Source organism: Eleutherodactylus coqui, chromosome 2 (assembly GCF_035609145.1).
Source record: "Eleutherodactylus coqui strain aEleCoq1 chromosome 2, aEleCoq1.hap1, whole genome shotgun sequence".
NCBI lineage: Eukaryota > Metazoa > Chordata > Amphibia > Anura > Eleutherodactylidae > Eleutherodactylus > Eleutherodactylus coqui.
In genome coordinates this window covers 171643946-171665868 of record NC_089838.1, presented here as the reverse complement: position 1 = coordinate 171665868, position 21923 = coordinate 171643946, and the positions used below count along the sequence as shown (strand labels likewise).

At 40.0% G+C, this 21923-nt stretch overlaps 1 protein-coding gene across 2 annotated transcripts in view; it reads right to left on the bottom strand.

The window, feature by feature from the left end:
• Positions 1–21923, bottom strand: part of LRRK2 (leucine rich repeat kinase 2) — a 160135-nt gene that overhangs the window by 8535 nt on the left and 129677 nt on the right. Inside the window, exons 45-50 of one of the 2 annotated variants that reach the window (XM_066591915.1) lie at positions 16438–16632; positions 16076–16263; positions 13500–13572; positions 6009–6193; positions 3301–3453; positions 1378–1586 (exon numbers count right to left, since the gene is read on the bottom strand). In XM_066591915.1, the coding sequence (XP_066448012.1) occupies positions 1378–1586; positions 3301–3453; positions 6009–6193; positions 13500–13572; positions 16076–16263; positions 16438–16632 (1003 nt within the window). The remainder of the gene's footprint in view (positions 1–1377; positions 1587–3300; positions 3454–6008; positions 6194–13499; positions 13573–16075; positions 16264–16437; positions 16633–21923) is intronic. The other variant, XM_066591916.1, reaches the window with a different exon arrangement.

Genomic DNA, 21923 nt, shown 5'->3' with positions numbered 1-21923 from the left:
GGGGCAATTATTGTGGGTCATTATCACTGCTGGGGCAATAATTGGGGGTCACTACTGCTGGGGCAATTATTGGGGGGCACTATTACTGCTGGGGCAACTGTGGGGGGGTCAGTATTACTGCTGGGGCAACTGTGGGGGGTCAGTATTACTGCTGGGGCAACTGTGGGGGGGGTCAGTATTACTGCTGGGGCAACTGTGGGGGGGGGGTCAGTATTACTGCTGGGGCAACTACTGGGGGTCAGAATTACTGCTGGCGCAACTACTGGGGGTCTGTATTACTGCTGGCGCAACTACTGGGGGTCTGTATTACTGCTGGCGCAACTGTCAGGTGTGATACGGTCTGCCAAGCGGATGTATCTAAGCCCATCCTGTGTGATACATCTGCTCAGCTGACTTACAACACAAGATCTGCTTAGATACAGCAGCTCAGCAGATGTATCACCCACGATCGGCTTAGAGACGTTTGCACAGCTTTGATACAGCAGCTCAGCAGACGGATCGCCCATGATTGGTTTAGATATGTCTGCACAGCTTAGATACAGCAGCTCAGTAGGTGTATTGCCCATGATTGGCTTAGATACGTCTGCCGTGCAGACGTATCTAGGCCAATCATGGGCGATACATCTGCTGAGCTGCTGTATCTAAGCTGCACAGACGTGTCGCGCAGGTTCGGCTTAGATACATCTGGACATTGAACTAAAGATGTATCTAAGCAGATGGGTCGAATGTCGGGTAAACGACGCTTAACACTCGTCCCCCCAAGTACTCGCTCACGTGTTTTTGTACAGTAGCGAGTATCGCTGCTTCGAAGCGGGGAGGCTGGAGATTTCTCTCCTCGCTTTCCCCCATCCCTCTGGGGCATGGGCCAGGCTAGGAGAGACTGTCTATTAGTTCGATGGGGGTGGGTGGGGCATGGGCTGGAGCTGTGCGAGGCCAGGAGACATTGCTTTTTTGTTCAATGTGTCATACTGCTGTCATTGGGAGCATGCATACAGAGGGGAGAGGCACAGGGCATTATGGGAATGCAGCACAATGGTGCCATCTTTGAAAGCATCAGTTTACAAAGAAACAGACATTACAGCTCTTATGCCTGCCGTTTTGAACCCATGTATGCGTTTTTTTTTACAATGCTTAGTGAAAATAAAGCATTATTATTATAAAAAAATTCACCCTGCATGGCCGGACAACTCCTTCAAAGTCTACACTTTTATTCGATTTTGAGGATTTAATTCAAAATCTATTGTGGTAGTACAGCTGCATTACTGTTCAAAAACGTATGTTCCCCTTATTATTTATTCTAGTTTTGTAGAAGACCTCAGATACTATAAATTATAGAATAAAGTCATTAAAATGTAGCATTCTTTTTCAGTATACAACTACCTAGTTGAGAGGAAACCATGCAGCGAATAGAGTCAAAAAAACTAGAGATGATTCTTATTGGTCGTCGTGTTGATAAATCAATGAGCAGGATATGTCCTCCACCAGTTCCCACCCAAAGAGCAGTATTTTTCTGTAAAAACAAGGCTTTAACTCGTGCAGTATAAGCATCTTCTTTCTTTATTTTTCTCTGCTTCACTATTTCTTCTCTAAAAGCATAAAAAAAATATACATGTCAACTATAGTGCATTTCTGTACTTGATAGAAACGCTTTCTTTCCTCCTTAGGGAGAGCACTTAGACAGTGAGTGGCGAGACTCAAAAGGCCATTCAGGCTCCTCTAAGTAATATGTAAATAAGTAAGATGGAATAATACCTCCACAGTGCTACCTATTGGCAGCATTCCTTTAAAGGGGTTGTCCCGCGGCAGCAAGTGGGTCTATACACTTCTGTATGGCCATAATAATGCACTTTGTAATGTACATTGTGCATTAATTATGAGCCATACAGAAGTTATAAAAAGTTTTATACTTACCTGCTCCGTTGCTGGCGTCCTCGTCTCCATGGTGCCGACTAATTTTCGCCCTCCGATGGCCAAATTAGCCGCGCTTGCGCAGTCCGGGTCTTCTCCTCTTCTCTATGGGGCTCCGTGTAGCTCCGCCCCGTCACGTGCCGATTCCAGCCAATCAGGAGGCTGGAATCGGCAATGGACCGCACAGAAGCCCTGCGGTCCACGGAGACAGAGGATCCCGGCGGACATCTTCAGCAGGTAAGTATGAAGACGCCGGACCGCCGGGATTCAGGTAAGCGCTGTTCGGGTTGTTTTTTTAACCCCTGCATCGGGGTTGTCTCGCGCCGAACGGGGGGGGGGGGGGGGGGGGGGGTGTTAAAAAAAAAAAAAAAAACCCGTTTCGGCGCGGGACAACCCCTTTAAGCCAAAGTTAGACTCTTTATACAAGCCTTGTAACAATGACTGTGCATGCAAGCTGGCTTTGCTTTTAATTCCCAGACAGCTGTTTTAGGATATTTGCCTTCCCTGAAACAGCTGTCTGTGCATGGAGTCTGGCTTTGCTTTTAATTCCCAGTCATTGTTACAAGGCTTGTATAAAAAGTCTAACTTTGGCTTAAAGGAATGCTGCCTTTCAATAGGTGGCACTGTGGAGGTATTATTCCATCTCTCTTAGTTGTACATGATAGAAAAATGTTCCTGAAAGCTTTATGGTTACAACTCTCAATATACTTATACATTAGCAGGTGTTTTGACCATTGGCCTACCATAATATGAGCCTATAGAAATATATTTTGAGATGAAGATAGTTTGACAATTACAAACTGATAATGGTTCAATATAAACTGCAGGGCCCAAAAAGAGAGGAAGCAGCACTCATTGGGTTCAGTAGAATATGTCAATTTTAACGCCTTAAATACCACCCTATTGCGTTTTTATGTAAGCTATTAAAAGGGAATTCTTCTAATATGCCACCTTTCTACAGCAACACTTCAAAAGAAGTCAGCAGATTCTAAATCCGCAGCATGCATATTTATACAGCAGATTTTTGCTGCGGCTTTCAACCCTTGAACTACAAGGCTTAAAAACTTGTTGCAAATCCGCAACATAATCAACTGCAAAATCTGCACCATTTAGGTGTGTATATAGCCACTGCAGAGTTGAGGCATGTTTGTTGTTGAAGCCTGCAGCATATATGCTATGCGTGAAGGCACCCTAATAGTGCATAGCTAAGTGATCCTGAGTTGATTTACAAGACTACTGTCCCTTATCACAGCATCCAAATGTATTTCCTTCTGACTCCAACCCCAAAGTATTCATTAGAATACAAACTAGCAGTTGCTGTAATGTCCTAAAACCAATAAACATGTATTAAAACTGATAAAATGTAAAAAAAAAAAAATCACGGATATTTACTTTAAGAATTGGGCACAGTCAAGCACTTCAGACAACTTTTCTGTCTTTTTATCCCAAATCTCCACGTATGGACTGTATTTTTTTGCCACATAGATATATTTGTCAACCGCAATACAAGTGATGTTTGAATCACTCATTGATGCATGTGAAAATCTGAAAATAAAACATAACATATTTTAGCCAATGAAGGGGAAGCGAAATATGATGGATGGTAGAAGAACTTTACATAAAAGAGCTTCAAGTCCCCTAGGCTACCCTATTTGAGGGCCTGATAATCTGTCCATGTCAATGCATCTGCAGTCAAGCAAGGTATCTCCAAAGTTATTTTAAACCGTAAAATGTAAGATAAGTAGGATGGCACCTAAGTACATTTTAATGCATCCTTCAAAGAGAATCTATACTCAGAAAGTGAAATATCATTAGAATCATGTTTTTATTAATTATACAATTAATTACTGGTATTTTATGACTATTCATATATTTGAAAGGAAAATATAACAAGCAGCTAAAACTTTGAATCATTGTAATTTTTTATAATCACCATGATCTAACAACAGCTGTGGGCAGGGATGGGATAGATTTTTTTTTTCTGAGTGCAATTTTAAGAACCCTGGCAAAACTAGTCTCTATTCAAGCATCCCTATATCATTTTACTGCATAATTTAAATTGGGGGGCAGTAATATGCATCTTAAACCATGACCTTAGCCTGTTTACAACCTCTGATTTCCCAGGATAATCAGGCACTTAAGAGACATTCTTGCCCACTGGTTAGTAAACCCCCTATAACGTGTGTGTGTGTGTGTGTGTGTGTGTGTGTGTGTGTGTGTGTGTGTGTGTGTGTGTGTGTGTGTGTGTGTATATATTATGTATTGTGTACAGCAGGAGAGGCAGAGATTGTGGAGATCGTTATCAGTGTTTCTGCAGATCTGTCAGCCTGCACCCTGTAATGCTTGGTTTACACACAATGATTATCACTCAAAATATGTCTTTTGAGCGATAATCGTTGTGTGCATTTACAGCGCATGGTGATCGCTTAAACGTTGAGCGATCACTTTGGACTCCGAGTGGGGTATGCAGAAGACAAGGGGGGCCGCTTGTCTTCTGCGTCCAGCTGTTCTCTGTTCGGGGGAACCCAGCTTTTATACAGCTGAGTGCTCTGAGCGGGGTATGAAGAACACAGCTGGACTGCTGTGTTCTTCATACCCCAGCTGTTCACGGAGCGCTCAGCTTGTATACAGCTGTGCACTCCGTGCGGGGTATGCAGAATATAGCTGGAACGCTGTGTTCTTCATACCCCGGCTGTTTTCAGGGAGCAGGATACAGCTGAAATAGTAGTAGTAGTGGTATCCCGCTGTGAACTCCTGATAAGGTTGATCATTCTCTTTCAGCATGCTTAAAGAGAACGATCAGCGATTCCTTAACGAAAACTGCAGGATGTCAGAGCAGTTAGACTAAACGATTCTCACTCAAAAGACGTCTTTGAACAATTTTTGAGCGAGAATTACTGTGTCTAAATCAGCCTTAAGTGCAAGAAAGCCACCTGTGAATATAGCCCTTTCTACTGTTGCCATGAAAAATGTCCCTGTGTCCTTGATACTAAGGAAGCTCTGTACCTAACTATAGAGAATGGATTGCAGAGAAGCTGGAAGGGAGACCCCTAGTGTACCCCTAGTCAGCCACTTTAAATGTGATTTACAGTGGTAAAGCTACAACATTTAATGCAAGTATATTAAAGACATAATGAGACTAACAGGTTAGTAGATGAAGACAAGTTGTCTGAAAAGTTAGTGCACCTTTAAGGCTGTGTTTGCACGCAACGGAAATCTCGCAGCTTGGTTGCACCGAAAAGCCGCAAGATTTCCGCGGGAGAGCCGCAGCATCAAAACCCGCGGCATTTCACTGCAGGTTATGTAGCTGTTCAGCAGCCGGCATTCCGTTGCGGCTTTCTCTCCCCATATAAAAGAGTAGAGCCGCAACTGAAAAAAAAAAAAGAATTGGCATGCTGCGGCTGTCAATTCCGCACCCTGCTTTGCCGCGACGGATTGGCCGCCCCGTGTGGACAATCTCGTTCACAATGCTGGCTAATCCCGGGATTGGGAGCCGCGGGCGGATTTGCCGCACAGAAATTCCACACGTCATCTGGGTGTATGTTAACTGACTAAGTATATTAACTGGAAACCATGACTATGTTCTGGCAGTTTCTGAAAAACAGCTAGAACAGATTCATTATAAACAGGGTGTACTTTTATTTATTTAACATCTAACACTAAATTATTGTTCATTTTTCTACCACAGTCAAGGTATTAAAGCTTTATTAAGTTTACCTGCCAACAAGAAACCTGTTCTTCCAGGAGACAGAAAAGAGATGAAAATGTGAATCAGTGTAAAAAAGAAGAAAGACACGGAAATGTATGTTCTACATTAGAAATAAGCATTTTACCTAGAAAAATGAAAGTAAGGTCCCATTCAAAGTATTTGGGTCAGTAAATAACATCAGTGCTTGGAAGTCAAAAACAGAAATGCAACCAACGCCAAAAGCATTTACTGGACAAGTTGCATCTCTTTTGGGCTTTGGATCCACTCCTTGTTTTTGTTTTCTTTGTACAAATACTGATACAAAATACTGACCAGAATACTAAAATTTGAATTGGGCCTAATAATACAGGTTTATTTACAGCATAAAACAAAGTAATTGAAGAGAACTCACAGCATAGCATTTTTTGTTTCAATACTCTTCTGAAGTGAAAAATCATTGGAAAGGAATAAGATTTTTGTTCCACAAATTCCCCAGACAGCAGTCTTCTCAGAGGAGTATGTTGATTCACACAAACACATTACCGGTGTGCTGATATCTCCCACATTAAGCATCTTCATAGGAGTAATATTACTGCACTAGAATAACAATAAAATATATATAAGCTCTTCATTAAAGAGATATTCCTATCTCAGTAAAACATGTCCACGATGAAAACACTGCTCATGTCCACGATGAGTAACAGCTGAGCTACACTTTTAATAAAAGCAGACAGCACATATGGATGCCTTCTGAGTGCTTCCTGATTTTGTTATATCCCCATTGACTTGAATGGGCAAGTCTCGTTAGAATATTTCATGCCATGAGTTTAATCTCACAATCCATATGTCTGTATAGGAAATTCATGTATGACTTGCCATTAGTGTACCTCTAACCTTACTGCATCAAATTAAGGATCAACAATAGTTTTATTCTTGATCTTCTCCTTTCTCATCACTAACCAATTATTATTTACAATTGCCAAGAAAAGAGAGAATCATAACGATGATGGCGAGTGTAAATGGGCTTTTAATGGGGACATATTCAGATTTCGTGCCTGGACAGCATGGGCTATAAACATGGTCCTATTCTTGGGGCAGTGGAGGCTTCTCCCTCCTCCCAACACATTGGCAAATTTGTGGCGGTATGGAGGAGGAAGGCGGCCAACCCTGGAGGATAAACTAACCCCCTACAAGTCAAGATTTAAGCTGTCCCTCTACCTAATGGCTTCTGCAGGCATGGGTGAAGTAGGAACCAACCCCACAGTCTGTTTCTGCAGAGGATATGGCTTTGGAGGGGCACTGAAGTTATTTCAGGGGCACCTTTAGCATGGATGCAGAAAGGGTGCTTATTACTATGGGGGGCACTAAAGCTTATTACAACTATGTGGGGTCGCAAAGAGGGTATTATTACTCTGCAGGTGCATAAAGGACAAAGCACAAAATAACTGGCACAGAATTTATTCTTTCCGAGGACTGTACAAAAGGACCAGGGTGCATTCATTACTTTCAAAGGAAAAGCGTTTTTGGCAACTGTATAAGAAGTTCTTTACAGTTGAATGTCCAAACCCAAGAGGTAGTAATGGCAGAGAAAATTACAGCATTTTAAAAAGGTCTAGATGCTTAATCACAAATGGTATTGAGAGTTACAATGGATCTAAAAAGGGTAAACTTGATGGACCTGTGACTGCTGAGAAGCCTTCTCTACAGAACATGAAGTGTCAGTCTATTAGACTCAGTGGCCAAAGTGAAAACAACACTATATTAAGATTCATATATAGAGATGATGACATGGAAATAAAATATCACCAAAAATTAAAAAAAATATGTTTAGCATAATGTAAACAAATGGGTTACTTTCTGATGATAAATCCCCTTTAGTGTATGAGAAGTGTGGATTAGATTGTTAAACTATTTTCCATTAGCCCTAGCAATGGTACAACCATAGGGTATTCTTGCCCCCATGTACTGGTAGGACAGATGGAAATTTTAATTGAAATAAAAATAAAAAATGCTTGTCTGTAGACCCTGCCCTCTCCCTATATAGAAGTGTCCAAACATACCTGCCTTGTGTAAATTCTAAAGTAAAAAGTAAATATTACAGGGAGGGTGGCTTGGGCTGCTGTAAGGACTAGGGGAGAACCGATTAACAACATAATCCACACTTCCCTTGCGTCCTACCAGCGGCACAACCATGGGTATCTAGCAGGAAGAAACCCATTGGGAGGGTTCTCTTGCTGTACAGCATTCAAAACAGAGCACCCAAAGGCAATTTTCTTTGATAGCCAGGACTCAAGCCTGCAATGGCTAATGAATGTATTGTGGGGGCTCCAGGAAACTGCCTCACCAATGTGCTACAACGGGTATGCCCTTTTTCTCTGCCCAGGACATGGTCACTGCCCTAGTGGAGAGGGTTGTTCCAAATTCTGCAGGATCCTAATTCTGATATCTCTAAACTAGTCTGATAGCCTCCTTTATCCACCTAGACAAGGTGGGTTTAAATTTCTTCCCTTTGTTTTTAGAAGTAAAAACGACTGGGACATTTTCAGACAACCTAAAGTTCTGTGCTTTCTCTAGTTATCTCGTAACACATCTGGTTATATCTAAATTGTTTAGTTTGCACTGTTCTTCTAAAGTGGGTTGGGGATAAAAAAAACTGGTAAAGAAATTACTTGATTCATGTTTGTGGGAACTTCAGGTGTGAATTTAGGAAGTTACCCAAGTTAGACTGTCAGACCAAAAAGGTTAAATATGGCTCAGCAGCTGCCAGAGGTTGGAGTTCACATATTCTTTTTGCCGTAGTGATGGTAACTTCTGCTGAAAGTAGACTAAAAAACTACAGTTTCTCAGCCAGACAATCCAGCCACTTATCCAGTCTATCACATGACAGAAAAAAAAACCATGAGGCAGGTATGTTTTGACACTCCTAAATAGTGTTTAGCCTACGGAGAAACATTTTTAAGTTTACTTTTAAATTAAAATTTCCATTGGTCCATTTGGGCAGGAAAACCCCATGGTTGTGTCACTGATGGGACCCAAGGGAAAAAGATTTTTCTGAATTGAGCTTGCATGAATGTTGCTGTTTCTCTAATTTAAAAAGAGTTCACTGTTCAGTTTTCCCTAATACTAGTAAAAAGTATTAAATATTTTATCTATATGTTATCAAAGTGAAAAAATAAAGATAAGATCAAAACCATAACCACACTTTGTGCGAATCGAGATGTAACATGTCCTGTTTTAGTACTATATACATTAAAAGACGTTATCTAGGAACACTTTTTTCCCCCCAAACTAGCTCAGCCTGCTTTAGTAACATAACACAAGATGTACTCCTCATTCTGGCTCAACCACAGCTTTCATTTTGCTGATACCCGGTCTCTGCTAACCTCCACTTTTGTGTGCAGGGCGTCTGACAATAACGTCAGCGACACCAGGGCCATGTGACTGCTGCAGCCAATCACTGCCTCCTACCAGCTAGTGAATAGCTGCAGCCATCACATAACCCGATATGGTGTCATCATCACTCTCCTCCTGGAAGTGAAGATCAGCAGCTGTAAGGAAGTGGGGAAGGTATTCTGTTATGTTACTAAAGAATGCTCAGCCAGTTAGGGGGAAAAAAAGGTGCCCACCTGGATAACTCCTTGAATAACCAACTGTCTCCCAGTTTTGAGACACGCTAGTTTCCTACAGAAAGCTGTGGACAAGGGAAAGGGTTGCACGGAAAATCAAGAATGTGTCCTGCATGTGCACTTTTTGTTTAAAGAAAAAAGCACCTAGGAGTTGTCATTTTGCTGCAAAACTCGGCATGCAGCTACATCTCAGGCAGATATGCAATTGTTTATCGTTGTAGTGTGACTAGATGAACGGTCTTGCCATCGGAGGCCCTAAAGGGGTTCTTCCCTTGGAGGCTCTCAGAGGCTACTTGTGTGCAGTGGCTTCTTTTTCTGCTTGTGTAGAGCTTGTTGACCACTAGACGTCCCTAAGTTGCAATAGAAAATAGATTGCCCAGTTAACAGTTTGAGAGGGGGCACATTACTGGAATGGATGGCCGTCTGGGCCATTCTGACCAGTTTGTTAAAACGTGCTGGGAGCAGTGGATGCGTGAAGACACGCACACAAGGTGAACAGGCTCAGGACACTCAACAGAGCATCCTTTACAGACCACCATTAGAGACGATTGTCTGATCGTCAAACAAGCACAAGCAGCTCTAACTATTTCATTGTCTAACATCCAGAGATAGGTGACACCATGCGTCTGTTAGAACCATTTAGAGGCCTTTCGCTGAAGGACATTTGGTCTCACGACACCCATTATGTGTACTACTTCTAACACCCAATTGTTTAAATCCCAACTTCATGTTAAGCATATTTTTATTTAATTTTTGGTGATGTCTTTTTCTTATTTTCAAAGTCACTATCTACAGTAAGTTAAATAAATAAATACATACATACACACCACTAAAATCTTGCAGTTTTCACACTGAGCCTCATAACAGTCTGAGGCCTTAGTCAGACGGGCGTTTTTTTGCGCGATTTGCGCATGCGCATGGCGATTTTATAAAACCATTGCTTTGCAATGGTATCGGACACATGAGCGCTTTTTATGCGCTCGTCCGTTAAATTATAGAACAGAAATCGCAGATCGCACCTATCTGCGATTCCTGTTCTCTTCTCTATATGCGCTCAATGGGGCCGGCGGCAGCAGCGCTGACCCCATTGAGAGCATATACTAGACAAATCATTCTTCTCTGCCACAGCTGTAACAGCTGTGGCAGAGAAGAACAATGTTTGCCCATTGAATTCAATGGAGCCGGCAGTACAGCCGGCTCCATTGAAAGCAATGGGTTGCCGGCGATCGCGGGATGAATTGTCGGGAAGGGCTTAAATATATAAGCCCTTCCCTGCAATTGATCCAGAAATGTGTAAAAATAAAAAAAATATATATACACTCACCTTGTCCCGGCAGACGGAGTTCAGCGCGGCCGGCCGGCAGTGAGTGTGAGTGAGAGCTGCCCCTGATTGGCTCAGCGCTGAGCCAATCAGAGGCAGCTCTCACTCACACCCATTCATGAATATTTAAGCCCTTCCCGACAATTCATCGTGAGATCGCCCGCAGCGCATTGCTTTCAATGGAGCCGGCTGTATTGCCGGCTCCATTGAATTCAATGCGCCGGACAGCTCCGGCCCGTTTCTATTGAAACGCGGCTAGGAGCAGTTTTTTCGGTCGATTTTTCGGCCCCGGTCACGCGATCTGCGGATGCGCATCCGTCATGCGATCCGCAAATCGTGGCAAAAAACGCCTGTGTGACTAAGGCCTGAAAGGTCTTGTTCTGTAGAGTGCACTTTTCAGTAGTTGTTTCATTACCACATAGAATTACAAAGGAAGGTAACACTACTAATATATTGTAAAGCTGGAGGAACATAACACAGGATAATTGACATTAGGTTATGGGAAAAGTTTACCTCTTCTCCCTCACTGCGCAATAACCTCTGTATGTGTAACAGAGTATGCCTAGAACACTGAATTACCAATTATTGGGTTTGTACACCTCATAGGATTTCTGTTACCATGCAGCGTTTGCTGGTCCTCCCGGGGCAGGGGTGTGCAGGGTCCCGCGGTCAGGGCGCGTCTTCCCGGCTTGTTGTTCGGCTGCCAGGGGCGCGAGTGCCTGGCTAGTGTTGTGCTGGTGGCGCGCAGTGCTCCGTACGCGCGCACCTGTGAGAGCAACTGCCATGCACGAGTTCCCTTTTATTAGGTTCTGTTGGGAGTTGGCTGTCTCCCTCTCTCCGCCCCTGGGCGGAGGCTTTTGTTTAAAGGTCGGGCAGAGACTTGCACTCTGCCAGTTATTGGTTTCCCTCAGTGTGCTAGCTAGCCTGCCTCTGTTGCTCTTCTGCTTCTGTCAGCTTGTCTGCTATACCTTGCTATTATCCACTAGGTTTTTCCATCTGCCTCAGTTCTGCTTAGTATTGTTTGTGTTGGTTATTTACATCTGCCTTTTCTGTCGGTATTCTACCCCTCCATCCAGGTACGCCAGCGTCCCTTTTTCGGTCCCTAGTTAGAGTAGGGACCGCCACCCAGGTGCTGGCCTGGGGTTAGCCAGGAGTGGAGGCAAGCAGGCAAGGACAGGGGTTGTGGTTGAGATCCAGGGCATCCGGGCTGGCGTATCACGGGTAGTATTCCGTAACATAATAACTGGCCCTTAAAATTGCTCTCCAATGGAGGCCATGAGTACCCTTGCAAGTCAGTTGCAGGATTTAAAGGTCGTGATCCAAGACCTGTCCGGTTGTATGGTGGCCCAGGAGCAGCGGGAGTTAGTGCATGTTTCTACCGCCCCTTCTATTCCTGAGCCCAAGTGTCCTCTTCCTGAAGTATTTCCAGGGGAGAGGAGCAAGTGTTTTGTTTTTCAGCAGGATTTAGTGCAATATTTACGGTTGTTTACTAGCGAAAAGGCTCATCAGTGGGCAGAGTTTGCACTGAACAACCGTACCTGTTGTTCCACTGTGGCATCTCCATTCCTTTGCGTATATGGTCAGCATCCTCACTTCCTTACAGCTATTTCTACTCAGTCTGCCTGTCCTGCAGCTGATGTCACCAAAGATGCGCTGCAGGGAGTATGGAAAGAAGTACAGAAGAACCTGGAAGAAACGGGGGCTCGTATGCAGTTGCATAGTGGGAGGAGTCTGTCAGTATCTGAACCTTACAGGATGGGACAGAAGGTATATTTGTCTTCTAGAAATTTAAAATTGAAGGTTCAGTCTTTGAAACTGACGCCGCGTTACGTGGGTCCCTTTGTCATCACGCGTGTAGTAAACCCGCTTGCTTATGAACTTGATTTGCCAGCTACATGGAGGGTTCATAGGGTTTTTCATAAGTCATTATTGAAACCGTTTGTCCCTTCGGTGAGTCGAGGCAAGCAGGTAGGGACAGGGATTGTGGGTGAGATCTAGGGCACCCGGGCTGGCGTATCACGGGTAGTATACCGTAACAATTTCTTTCATTTCACGTCATTTGCAGTCCTGCCTGTACTTTTGTCATTTATTTGTCCCCATTTATTTATTTTTGGGAACTTGCATATGTATGCTAAATTCATATAGGATTCTGATATTTACTTAAAGTGGTGAGTTCTGTGTTATGAGTTTTTTTTCCATTTCGTTTGGTTATTTTTACATGGCTGCATATTTGTCCTTGTATATTGCTTTTATATAATTTTTTTTGTTAATTAAGGGTGGTTTCACAAGGTTGAGAAAATCGCGTGATTTTAACCTGCGGCGATAGCCAGTAAAAAAGCAGAATATGAAACCAATGATTTACAATGGTTTCATTAATGCGATGTTGGAGGATAAAAAAATCATGGCATCCTCTATCTTTCTGTGATGTGCTATTTTTTATAATTTTTATTTATATAGCGCCAATATACTCCCATACATTCCTATGGAGGCTTCTTGTTATCACATTGCAATGCTACAAACATGCGATCCGCTATTAACGTTACAAAGTCCCGTTGACTTTTGCGATAAAAAAAAAGGCACAATTTTATTGCGAGTGGCAGCAATGTGATATTATTCTAAAAAATAAAAAAAAAAGCAGCGCTGACGCTTGCAAATCGCAGTGAATAAAGATGCAATTTTGCCTCGATTTTCTCGCGGCAAAATCGCGATCGCGCATGTAGAGTTAAATAAATAATATATAAGAAAATATCATCTTTATTAGGCTATCTGTGGTTTTCTTTATTGGTGTTTTGTTGGTAAAATCTCCAGAGTTTGGCATTAGTTTTTGGTGCAACTTTATTTATGTGATTGTCTACACGTGAAGAAGTATTTTTTTTTTTTGCTGAAAAGGGAGGCCACTTTAAAATATAACAGAATTTCCAGTAAGGTAGTTGATCTTACATTTTAAATTACTAACCTTTATTGTAGCAGCTTCAAAAATTGCAATGTGGCCATTGGCAGTACCAACCAGGAGAAAATATTTCTTCTGACTAAAATGAATAAAATATATATGTGTAGTTTAGAAATAGAATAAAAATTACTTCCTCCAATACAAATGTAATTTATAGACTAGATTCACACCTTGTTTAGTCTAAATTAAGGCAACTTTTTTTCTTCACGGTTGCATATGTCTGCTAGACCTCCATTAACAGAAATATATACATTGTTTCGAGGGTGGTGAAATCTCACCATAACTACACAAATGCACAAGCATGTCTGTGTATACAATGTGAGATTTTGCTGGTATAAATGCTGAATGTGCACCACAGACTTTGTGAGAATTGCCACATAAAAATTTCAGTGCCTATACACATTAGCCAGAAGTTTGTTAAAATGAACAATTTCAACTAAAACCAGAGTTCATAGTGTGAAATTTATTTGTATGGGCCATTTACATGGCAAGATATTCTATCAAAATTCGTTCAAACAAATTTGAGTGATAATTGTGAAGTGTAAATGCAAAAAAAAAAAATAATATCGCTCACTATTCGTTCACAAGTTTTTATCACTGACTTCCAGTCACCAAAAAAAAAATAAAAAAATCGCTGGATCGCGGGCTTGTCGCTCTGTGTAAATGCTCCCCGCTCAACGCCTCACATAGAAGGTGAAGCGCTGAGCGAGAAGCCCGTGATCTAGCGATGAAGTCTGTCAGTGTAAACACTCTGCACAAGCGCTAACGCCCTTAGCGGTGACATCAGCATTTGTGCAGTCGTTTACCCGGCTGTTGTTTCATGTAAAAGGGCCAATAGGACGGCTTACTCTCCAGAAGGGTCAGCTGCCAAAATTTTCCTGACTGATAAGGAACTTTGAGTGCAGCAGAATTTTTTTGCTAGCCTTCTCCAGATCTGTGCCTCCACACAATCCTGTCTCTGAGCTCTACAGGGAGTTATTTCCTCCTCATGGCTTTCTTTTTCAGAAACTGAAAATCTATTAACTACTGGTGATAGAAAGTCTTCAAGAAATTCTCGCCACTCGTTTTCACTGCTTATTGAAGTATTTTATTACATTTGCCAAGATACGTTTCGGCCTGCCCTAGCTTTCTTCAACTGCCACACTCCTATACAGATCACAGGTGAATAAATAGCAGTTAATCGTAATTTTATGACGTCATGAATTAAGCTTGTTACGGGAGTAATAAAAGAAGCAATGTGATATAAACACATTGAGCATGGTAAAACCGGTGCTATGATTTAATGTGCAGCACAAGCAAGTGAAGCCGATCATCCTAAAACATTTTGCTTCATGCTGATAAGATTCTAGGACCTATCTTGTCTCCCAAACCTACAATTGTATACACCAAGACACTCAAATTGGGACTTAAGATTTCACCAACGATCAAACTCAAGTCATTAATTGGGGCTAAAATCACTGTTCCCATCAAAAGGCTTCTTTAGATGTGGAAGCGGCAGCAATTGCAAAGCCACAACATTTTCACACAAGACAGTCACTGAAATCCACAGTACATCAGCACTTATAGCGTAGAAGAACTTTTGACATGCAATAGAGACGGGGTTATTTAAGTGGACCAATACCCCTAGAAGAAGCCGTATATAGGTATACAAATAGACAGCAAAAAAATAGAATATCAATACCCATATACAGCAGATTTTCCTAAGCGTACACTATCCTTACATTTTAAACCCTTCAACAATTGTAACCCAGCAGGCCTATTCTTCACAGGCCTCAAGTCAGTTAAGAATGATTAGATGGAAGGAGACCATATATCACGTATATCTATGGCTGAATTTCACATGGTCTATGGGTCGGAGATACTTTATATTTATACATTTCTATCTATATTTTTTACTTTTTATTTTTCTCCTAATTAATTCTGCATAAACAGCATGCCATTTTATTTTACTGTAAACTAATTAGTACACCTTTTCTATTTCACATTTTTATATAAAAACATTCTCCCCTCTATATTATAGTGCATTTAAAGACATGGGATAATATACAAGTATAACATGCAGTTATGTTATGCCAGGCTCTGCCCAAATAGCGTGCCTCATTATAACTCACATTCGGCATTTAAGTTTCATTTTCTAACATATTGTTTCCCATTGTATCACTTTCATTATACCATTTCTTATTTTTATTTTATCATATCTTCTTATTACGAAATTGCATTTTAATCCTCAGTCAATTTCTTTTTCTGTGTGTTCATAGATTGGAGGACTCATTGGCTTTCTAAGGTTATGCTCATATGTCCTTAATAAGTGTTGGGATTTTTCAACACTGTTTTCAATGAAATTTGTCAGAAATCTACATGATTGCCACCATGGATCCCAGTCAATGGGAAAAAATACCTTTTTTTTCTACACGTGAGTTTCAAATCCACATGAAGTAAAAATCAAATTAAAATCAATAGAGCATTTCAGAATACTTCTTTTGCCAGGGATTTGATGCAAAAGCAGCACAGATTCCATGTCAAATAGATCATCTCTGTGGACTGTCAATAACTAATAATAATGTTGATTATGAAAAACATACCTTTGCCATATTTGACAAGTAAACAAGAAGCATGTAACGGAGTCCGGCATTTTCTGCAGGCAATGTTTTGTCTTTAGATCTTCAGCATGTGCAGCCAGAATGTCACCAGACTGCGTCCCTGCCAAGACCCAATGTTCCCTTTCAACAATCGCAAATGCAAGACAAAGGATTCTACTATCACAAAAATCCTAAAAACGAAGTGGAAGAATAGTTAGGGCATCAAACATAAATGTTCTAATAATAGGTGAAACTATAAATAATCTTATAATGCTTATCCATTTCTTTTTAGTTTAGGTCCTTTGGTGATCGATTTGGGGGAAAAAAAATGAAGTTGTATTCACGAAAGTGACTAAATAATTTACCTCATAAGTATGTCCACCTTTTATTAAGTTCAAACAGGATATCTGCCCTTTGTCGGTATTGCCACTTCCAATCAAAAGATGTGGCACCTTAAAACGTGGATTGGTAGCCAACATACACTCAGCTGTTAGGGGGCTGGGTATTACAAGATTCTTCATTAAACATAGAAGTTCTGCAGAATTCAAGATCTCATAAACCTGTAAGAAATCAGATAGGATAGCTTTCAGGCTTCTTTCAGTCTTTTTTCTGGCAGTTTTCTTGTAAAAAAGAAAAAAAAAAGAAAAATCCCATGCATTTTCTATATGATACTTGTGTTTTTTAGTCTTTTGGCCACACATGCTTTTTTCATGGTGTTTTTGACCTATAGAGAAGCTATGGGAAGCACCAGACTCACAGCATGCTGAGATTTTTAAAAAATGACAGACCAAAATAAGCAAGAAAAGCAAGTGAAAAATGTTACAAAAAAACCCCCAAAACATTGGATGCAATATTTTTGGTTGAAAAGAAAATTGCAGCTGAATCTGAATCAAAAAAAAAGTGTCATTTTTCAAAAACAGACTGTATAACACCAGCTATAAAAGGGAAAATTGCAAAACTAAATTTGACACAAGTAAATGGGAGAATGTATAAATTTATGGTAACAAATGATAAATAAATGCAATAATAACCTAACATGCAAGGTGTATTCCACATTACTAGATTTAAAAAAAATCCAGAAAAAAGTTCCAAATCATTGTAAATATCATTCATATCTATTGCCACATGCCTTTGTTCATACAATAGTTGCATAGTACAGTAGTAGCAAAAATGATTTATCTGCTACAACTGATAGAAACTAATGGAATAATATGTTTTCTGTTGAGCTTTCATTTATCATCACACATGGACACCACAAAAAATTTTTAGAGTAGAGTTTTAGGGACCCTTTTACTCGGGATGCTTAAGCTCCAGACAGTCTTCCCAACGATTATCATTCACTGAATGGAGGCGGAGTGCACTGGGGATCTCTTCTGGCCGCCCACCTCCATTCAAAATAAACAGACAGTCATTCATGGCCTGATAGTAGTTTCATTTTTACACCTGCATAAACTGAATGATGAATGATAAGCAAACAAATTATCATGTGTTGTTCAGTCATTGCAAATGTTTAAACTGAACGATTATCGTTAAGTTTTGCACAATCCAGCAATTAACTGAATGATAATTGTGCCATGTAAAAAGGTACTTATTCTGCAGTTAATATATGCAATCAAAATCTTCCCACCCATGGCAACCAGTGCTCAGAAGATTTTGCTAGTAATAGTACCTTTTCACTGACAAAACGTTCCCTGGTGAACATGGTTTCAGCCATATGCGTTTTACCATAGTGTAGGATCCTACCCATATATAATCTATATATTACACATATTATATTATACACACACACACACACACACACACTACCAGTCAAAAGTTTTAGAACACCTCAATTTTTCCAGTTTTTATTGATATTTACAGAGTCTAATGTCTCAAATGTAGCTTAAAATGAAAGCATAGAACAAAGAAACAATTTAAGATGAATAAAAATAATGGATTCACTTTGTTTGACCAAATAAAATCTAGATATTTGACTCTTCAAAAAGTAGCCACCTCTAGCTGATATAACAGCTTTACACAATTGAGGCGGTCTACAATTACATTCAGAAATTGTTCAGAGGATATTGTATTACGTATCAGAATGCTGTGGCAGCCCTTTTTGTCCAGTGTGCCTGTCACTCCGTGCAAATTGCCAACTCTGGATCCAGCAAAAAAGCCCCAGATCATCACGCTTCCTCCTCCATGTTTGACAGTTGGAGTCACCCAATCTGGAACCATACTTTCACCTACTTAACTGCACACTAAAACCCTGTCTGATGTACAAAAGATGTGATATTTTGATTGATCAGTCCATAGAACCTTTTTTCTCCCTTCACTAGCTCACTGGAGGTGAAGCTTAGCCCAGGCAAGTCTTTTTTTTAAATTTTGTAATCTTAGTAGCAGCTTTCTTAAATCTGCAGGTTTGACAGGAAGAGTATCATTAAGTCTTTTCCTCACACTTGAAATAGAAACACGTCTACTTTTTGCTGCATTAAGCTGGCATGAAGATTTTCTACTGTGAGGCACCGATTACGCAAACTGTTGACTCTCAAATACTTGTCATCTGATTCTGGAGTGGACTTTGGTGTGCCAGACCTCTTCATATCAGAGTTTCCTTCAGTTTCCAAGTGCCTTTTAATGGTATAGGAAACTGTACTGACTGCGACCTTTGTTTTCTTAGCAATTTCTCTGTAGGTCAGAGCTATATCCCAAAAGGGTTAAATGGTCTGTCCATCTTCTTTGGTTAATTGTCTTTTTCTTGCCATCATGATAACAATGTGATCTTGCCTGAAGAGCAAAACTGCCCAAATCCTGCCTTAGAGGGTGTTGTAATGCAGCCTTTTCCAACACTGGTTATAATCAGAAAGTTTGAAAGTTGAGAGACCTGTAGGAATAGTTTGCATCCAATTTCAAACCATAATTTGCTTTCTCTGCTGCAGATCAGCTGTCCTTGATGTGTTAACAGAAAAATCCCTTTGATTAAAATCATAAATTCCGACTATTGTTGCATTTCAGGTTAAAATTTAATAACATTTTTAATCTACTTTCAAACATCTGAACCATTTCAGATTATTTGCTGGACTTAAACGGTGTTGTAAATTGGAAAAATTGAGGTGTTCTAAAACCTTTGACCAGTCAGGCATAGCAAGTGATATTGTATCTCATACTAAACATGTCATAATGTTACTAACATTCTTACTACTGCTTGTAGTCCCAATTTGCCCCCACCTTTCTAAATTGCAAGGGATACAGTACTCAGAAGTGCTCGTCACTGGAACTCCTGCATACAATGGCTTTATAAAGCAAAGCATTATCTCAAAAGTTAATGAACTAACGTTCATTTTACAGATACACAAATCCCAAAAGGTATGGATTTTGGGCTTCACAGTATATTTTTACCATTTTTCTAACGTTACTGTATTGTTTTGTGTCACTGGACATGCATATAGCTAATTTTGTGTGAACAATAATAGTTCCATCTAAATGTAACACTATTCTTATGCTTTTTAGTAGGTAGCGTTCTGCTGGCATTCACCAAACCAAGATCTGCAAGATTGCAATATAGTGAAACATGGTTACACTGCTTAAGAGTCCAGCGGCAGCATGCTTTAGACTACTCCAGACAATGCTTGGCATTGTGAATGGTGATCCTTAGCTGGGCATACACCTAGTTGAAAGTCAGATGATCATCATTTTAAAATTATGCGTCAACGATGCATAATGGCTGATGATAGACTGCTGTCTGCTGAGAAAGAGACATGTCAATTCTTTTTTGGAGTCGAAAGCTGATCATTGGTCTGGCATGCTCATGGTAAGAAGTATTCATATTAGTGATCTAACTTACAACTTATCAGCTGCATTGTGGTTGACGCTAATCTTAAGTGCACAACCAACTTTAGACTTGTATGCAACTGCTTGTCCATGTTGTGCTTGTTCTTGCAATGAACGTATCTAGATCACCTAAACTCAATAACTTGGTGAGGTGTCCACATAAAGGTAGTTGTAAATGCACTAAGCGGCATATTTATATTCTATCAGTTTGTCAGAAAATGTATGGATTTGTAGAATATAGCCACTGTTTAGGAGGAGTCATCTATGTTTCAACCAGTGTACAATTTCTATAATTTGAGTCATAATAATAATTAATGCCAAACTCTAGCTAGCATTCACATATTTACTACACATGAACAATATCAACATAAACAATTCGTCATATTCGATATAATCCAATTAAAAATGAAATAAGAAGTACGTACAATATACTAAGAATTATAACTCACAGAACCAGAAGTAACAAATTATTAACATACCAAAAGAAAAGTAAGTAATGAATACTGTACTGTTCATCATCACTAGACACAATGTCTGCTTACTTTGTGCCAGTGCAAATAGTAATTACATTAATACAAACACATTTGGAACATCATGTGTAAGGATATTAAAGTCAACAACAACCGTGATATTAAAGTACATTTTCCATGTGAACATCTTGTTCATCCTGGTCAACATTTTAGTATTATATCACTCAAGTAAAATTATATATATATGGGTGTGTAATTATATATATATATATATATATATATATATATATATATATATATATATAATATATATAATTTATTATGCATACACATATAATTTAACTTGAGTGATATAATGCTAAAATGTTGACCAGGAATAAGATGTTAATAAAATGGAGATCACTTGGAAAATGTACCTTAATGTCACGATTGTTGTTGATTTTAATTACTGTACACACTCGAGTATAAGCCAAGTCTTTCAGCACATTATGTGCTGAAAAAGCCCCACTCGGCTTATACTCGAGTTTGGTAAAAAAAAATAAAAAAAACACAATACTCACATCCCAGCCGGGCTCTTAGACCCCGGCGGTGTGGCAAGCTGCTTGAGACTTCTCCCCGCTGTCACCTCCTTGTTCGGCTTTGAATTTGTCAGCGCTGTGTAAATAAGCACTGTGATGGAATCAAGCGCCAGCCAATCACAGCTGGCGTTCGATCATTTACAGCCATTCAGTGAATGACATCACTGAATGGCTGTGATTAGTTTATCGAGTGCTGGCTGTGATTGGCTTTTTCTTTTTTACCTAGTATATATTCAAGTATAGCTCGGCTTATACTCGAGTCAATAAGTTTCACTCATTTTTTGTGGTAAAACTTATTGACTCGGCTTATACTCGGTTCGGCTAGTACTCAAGTATATACGGTAATATCCTTATACATGATGTTCCAAACGTGTTTGTAATACTGTATAGATAAATAGACATTAGTTTTTTTAAAATATGTGTGTTCATTTATTTTTAACTTTGTAATTTTTTTTCTAGGTTGAAATTGTTATAACTAGCTAAAATGTGTCAATATCAAATAAGTAAAAATTGTTAAAAAGTAGGCAAGTACTGCAAAGAAATAATACTCATGCTAGAATTCATACAATTATGTACATGTTCTGTCACAGTGGTAACAGAAAGCAAGATCTAAAAACAAATACACAAAAAAAGAATAAATCCGATTAAGTAACAGCAAGATCTCTGCCAATCTCATTGTTCACGCGATTTTTGAGCGTCAATGCTGCTTTTTCTCGCAAAAACATCGTTCCTGCTTGCAATTATCTCGCAGGAAAGACAATAGGACTTTCTAATGTTAAACACACATTGCACTGCACGAAAATCACAAGTTTGTGTGTTGCAATAAAACGAAGGCTCCATAGGGAAACATGGGTGATAAAAAAAATCGTAAATCACAGAGAGATAGGGCATGCCACAAATTTTTTTTCTCTTGCAACACTGCATGAGTGAAAACGCCACAAATGTGAAGGAAACCATTAAAAAGCATGGGTTTCATAATTCAGCATTTTCCCT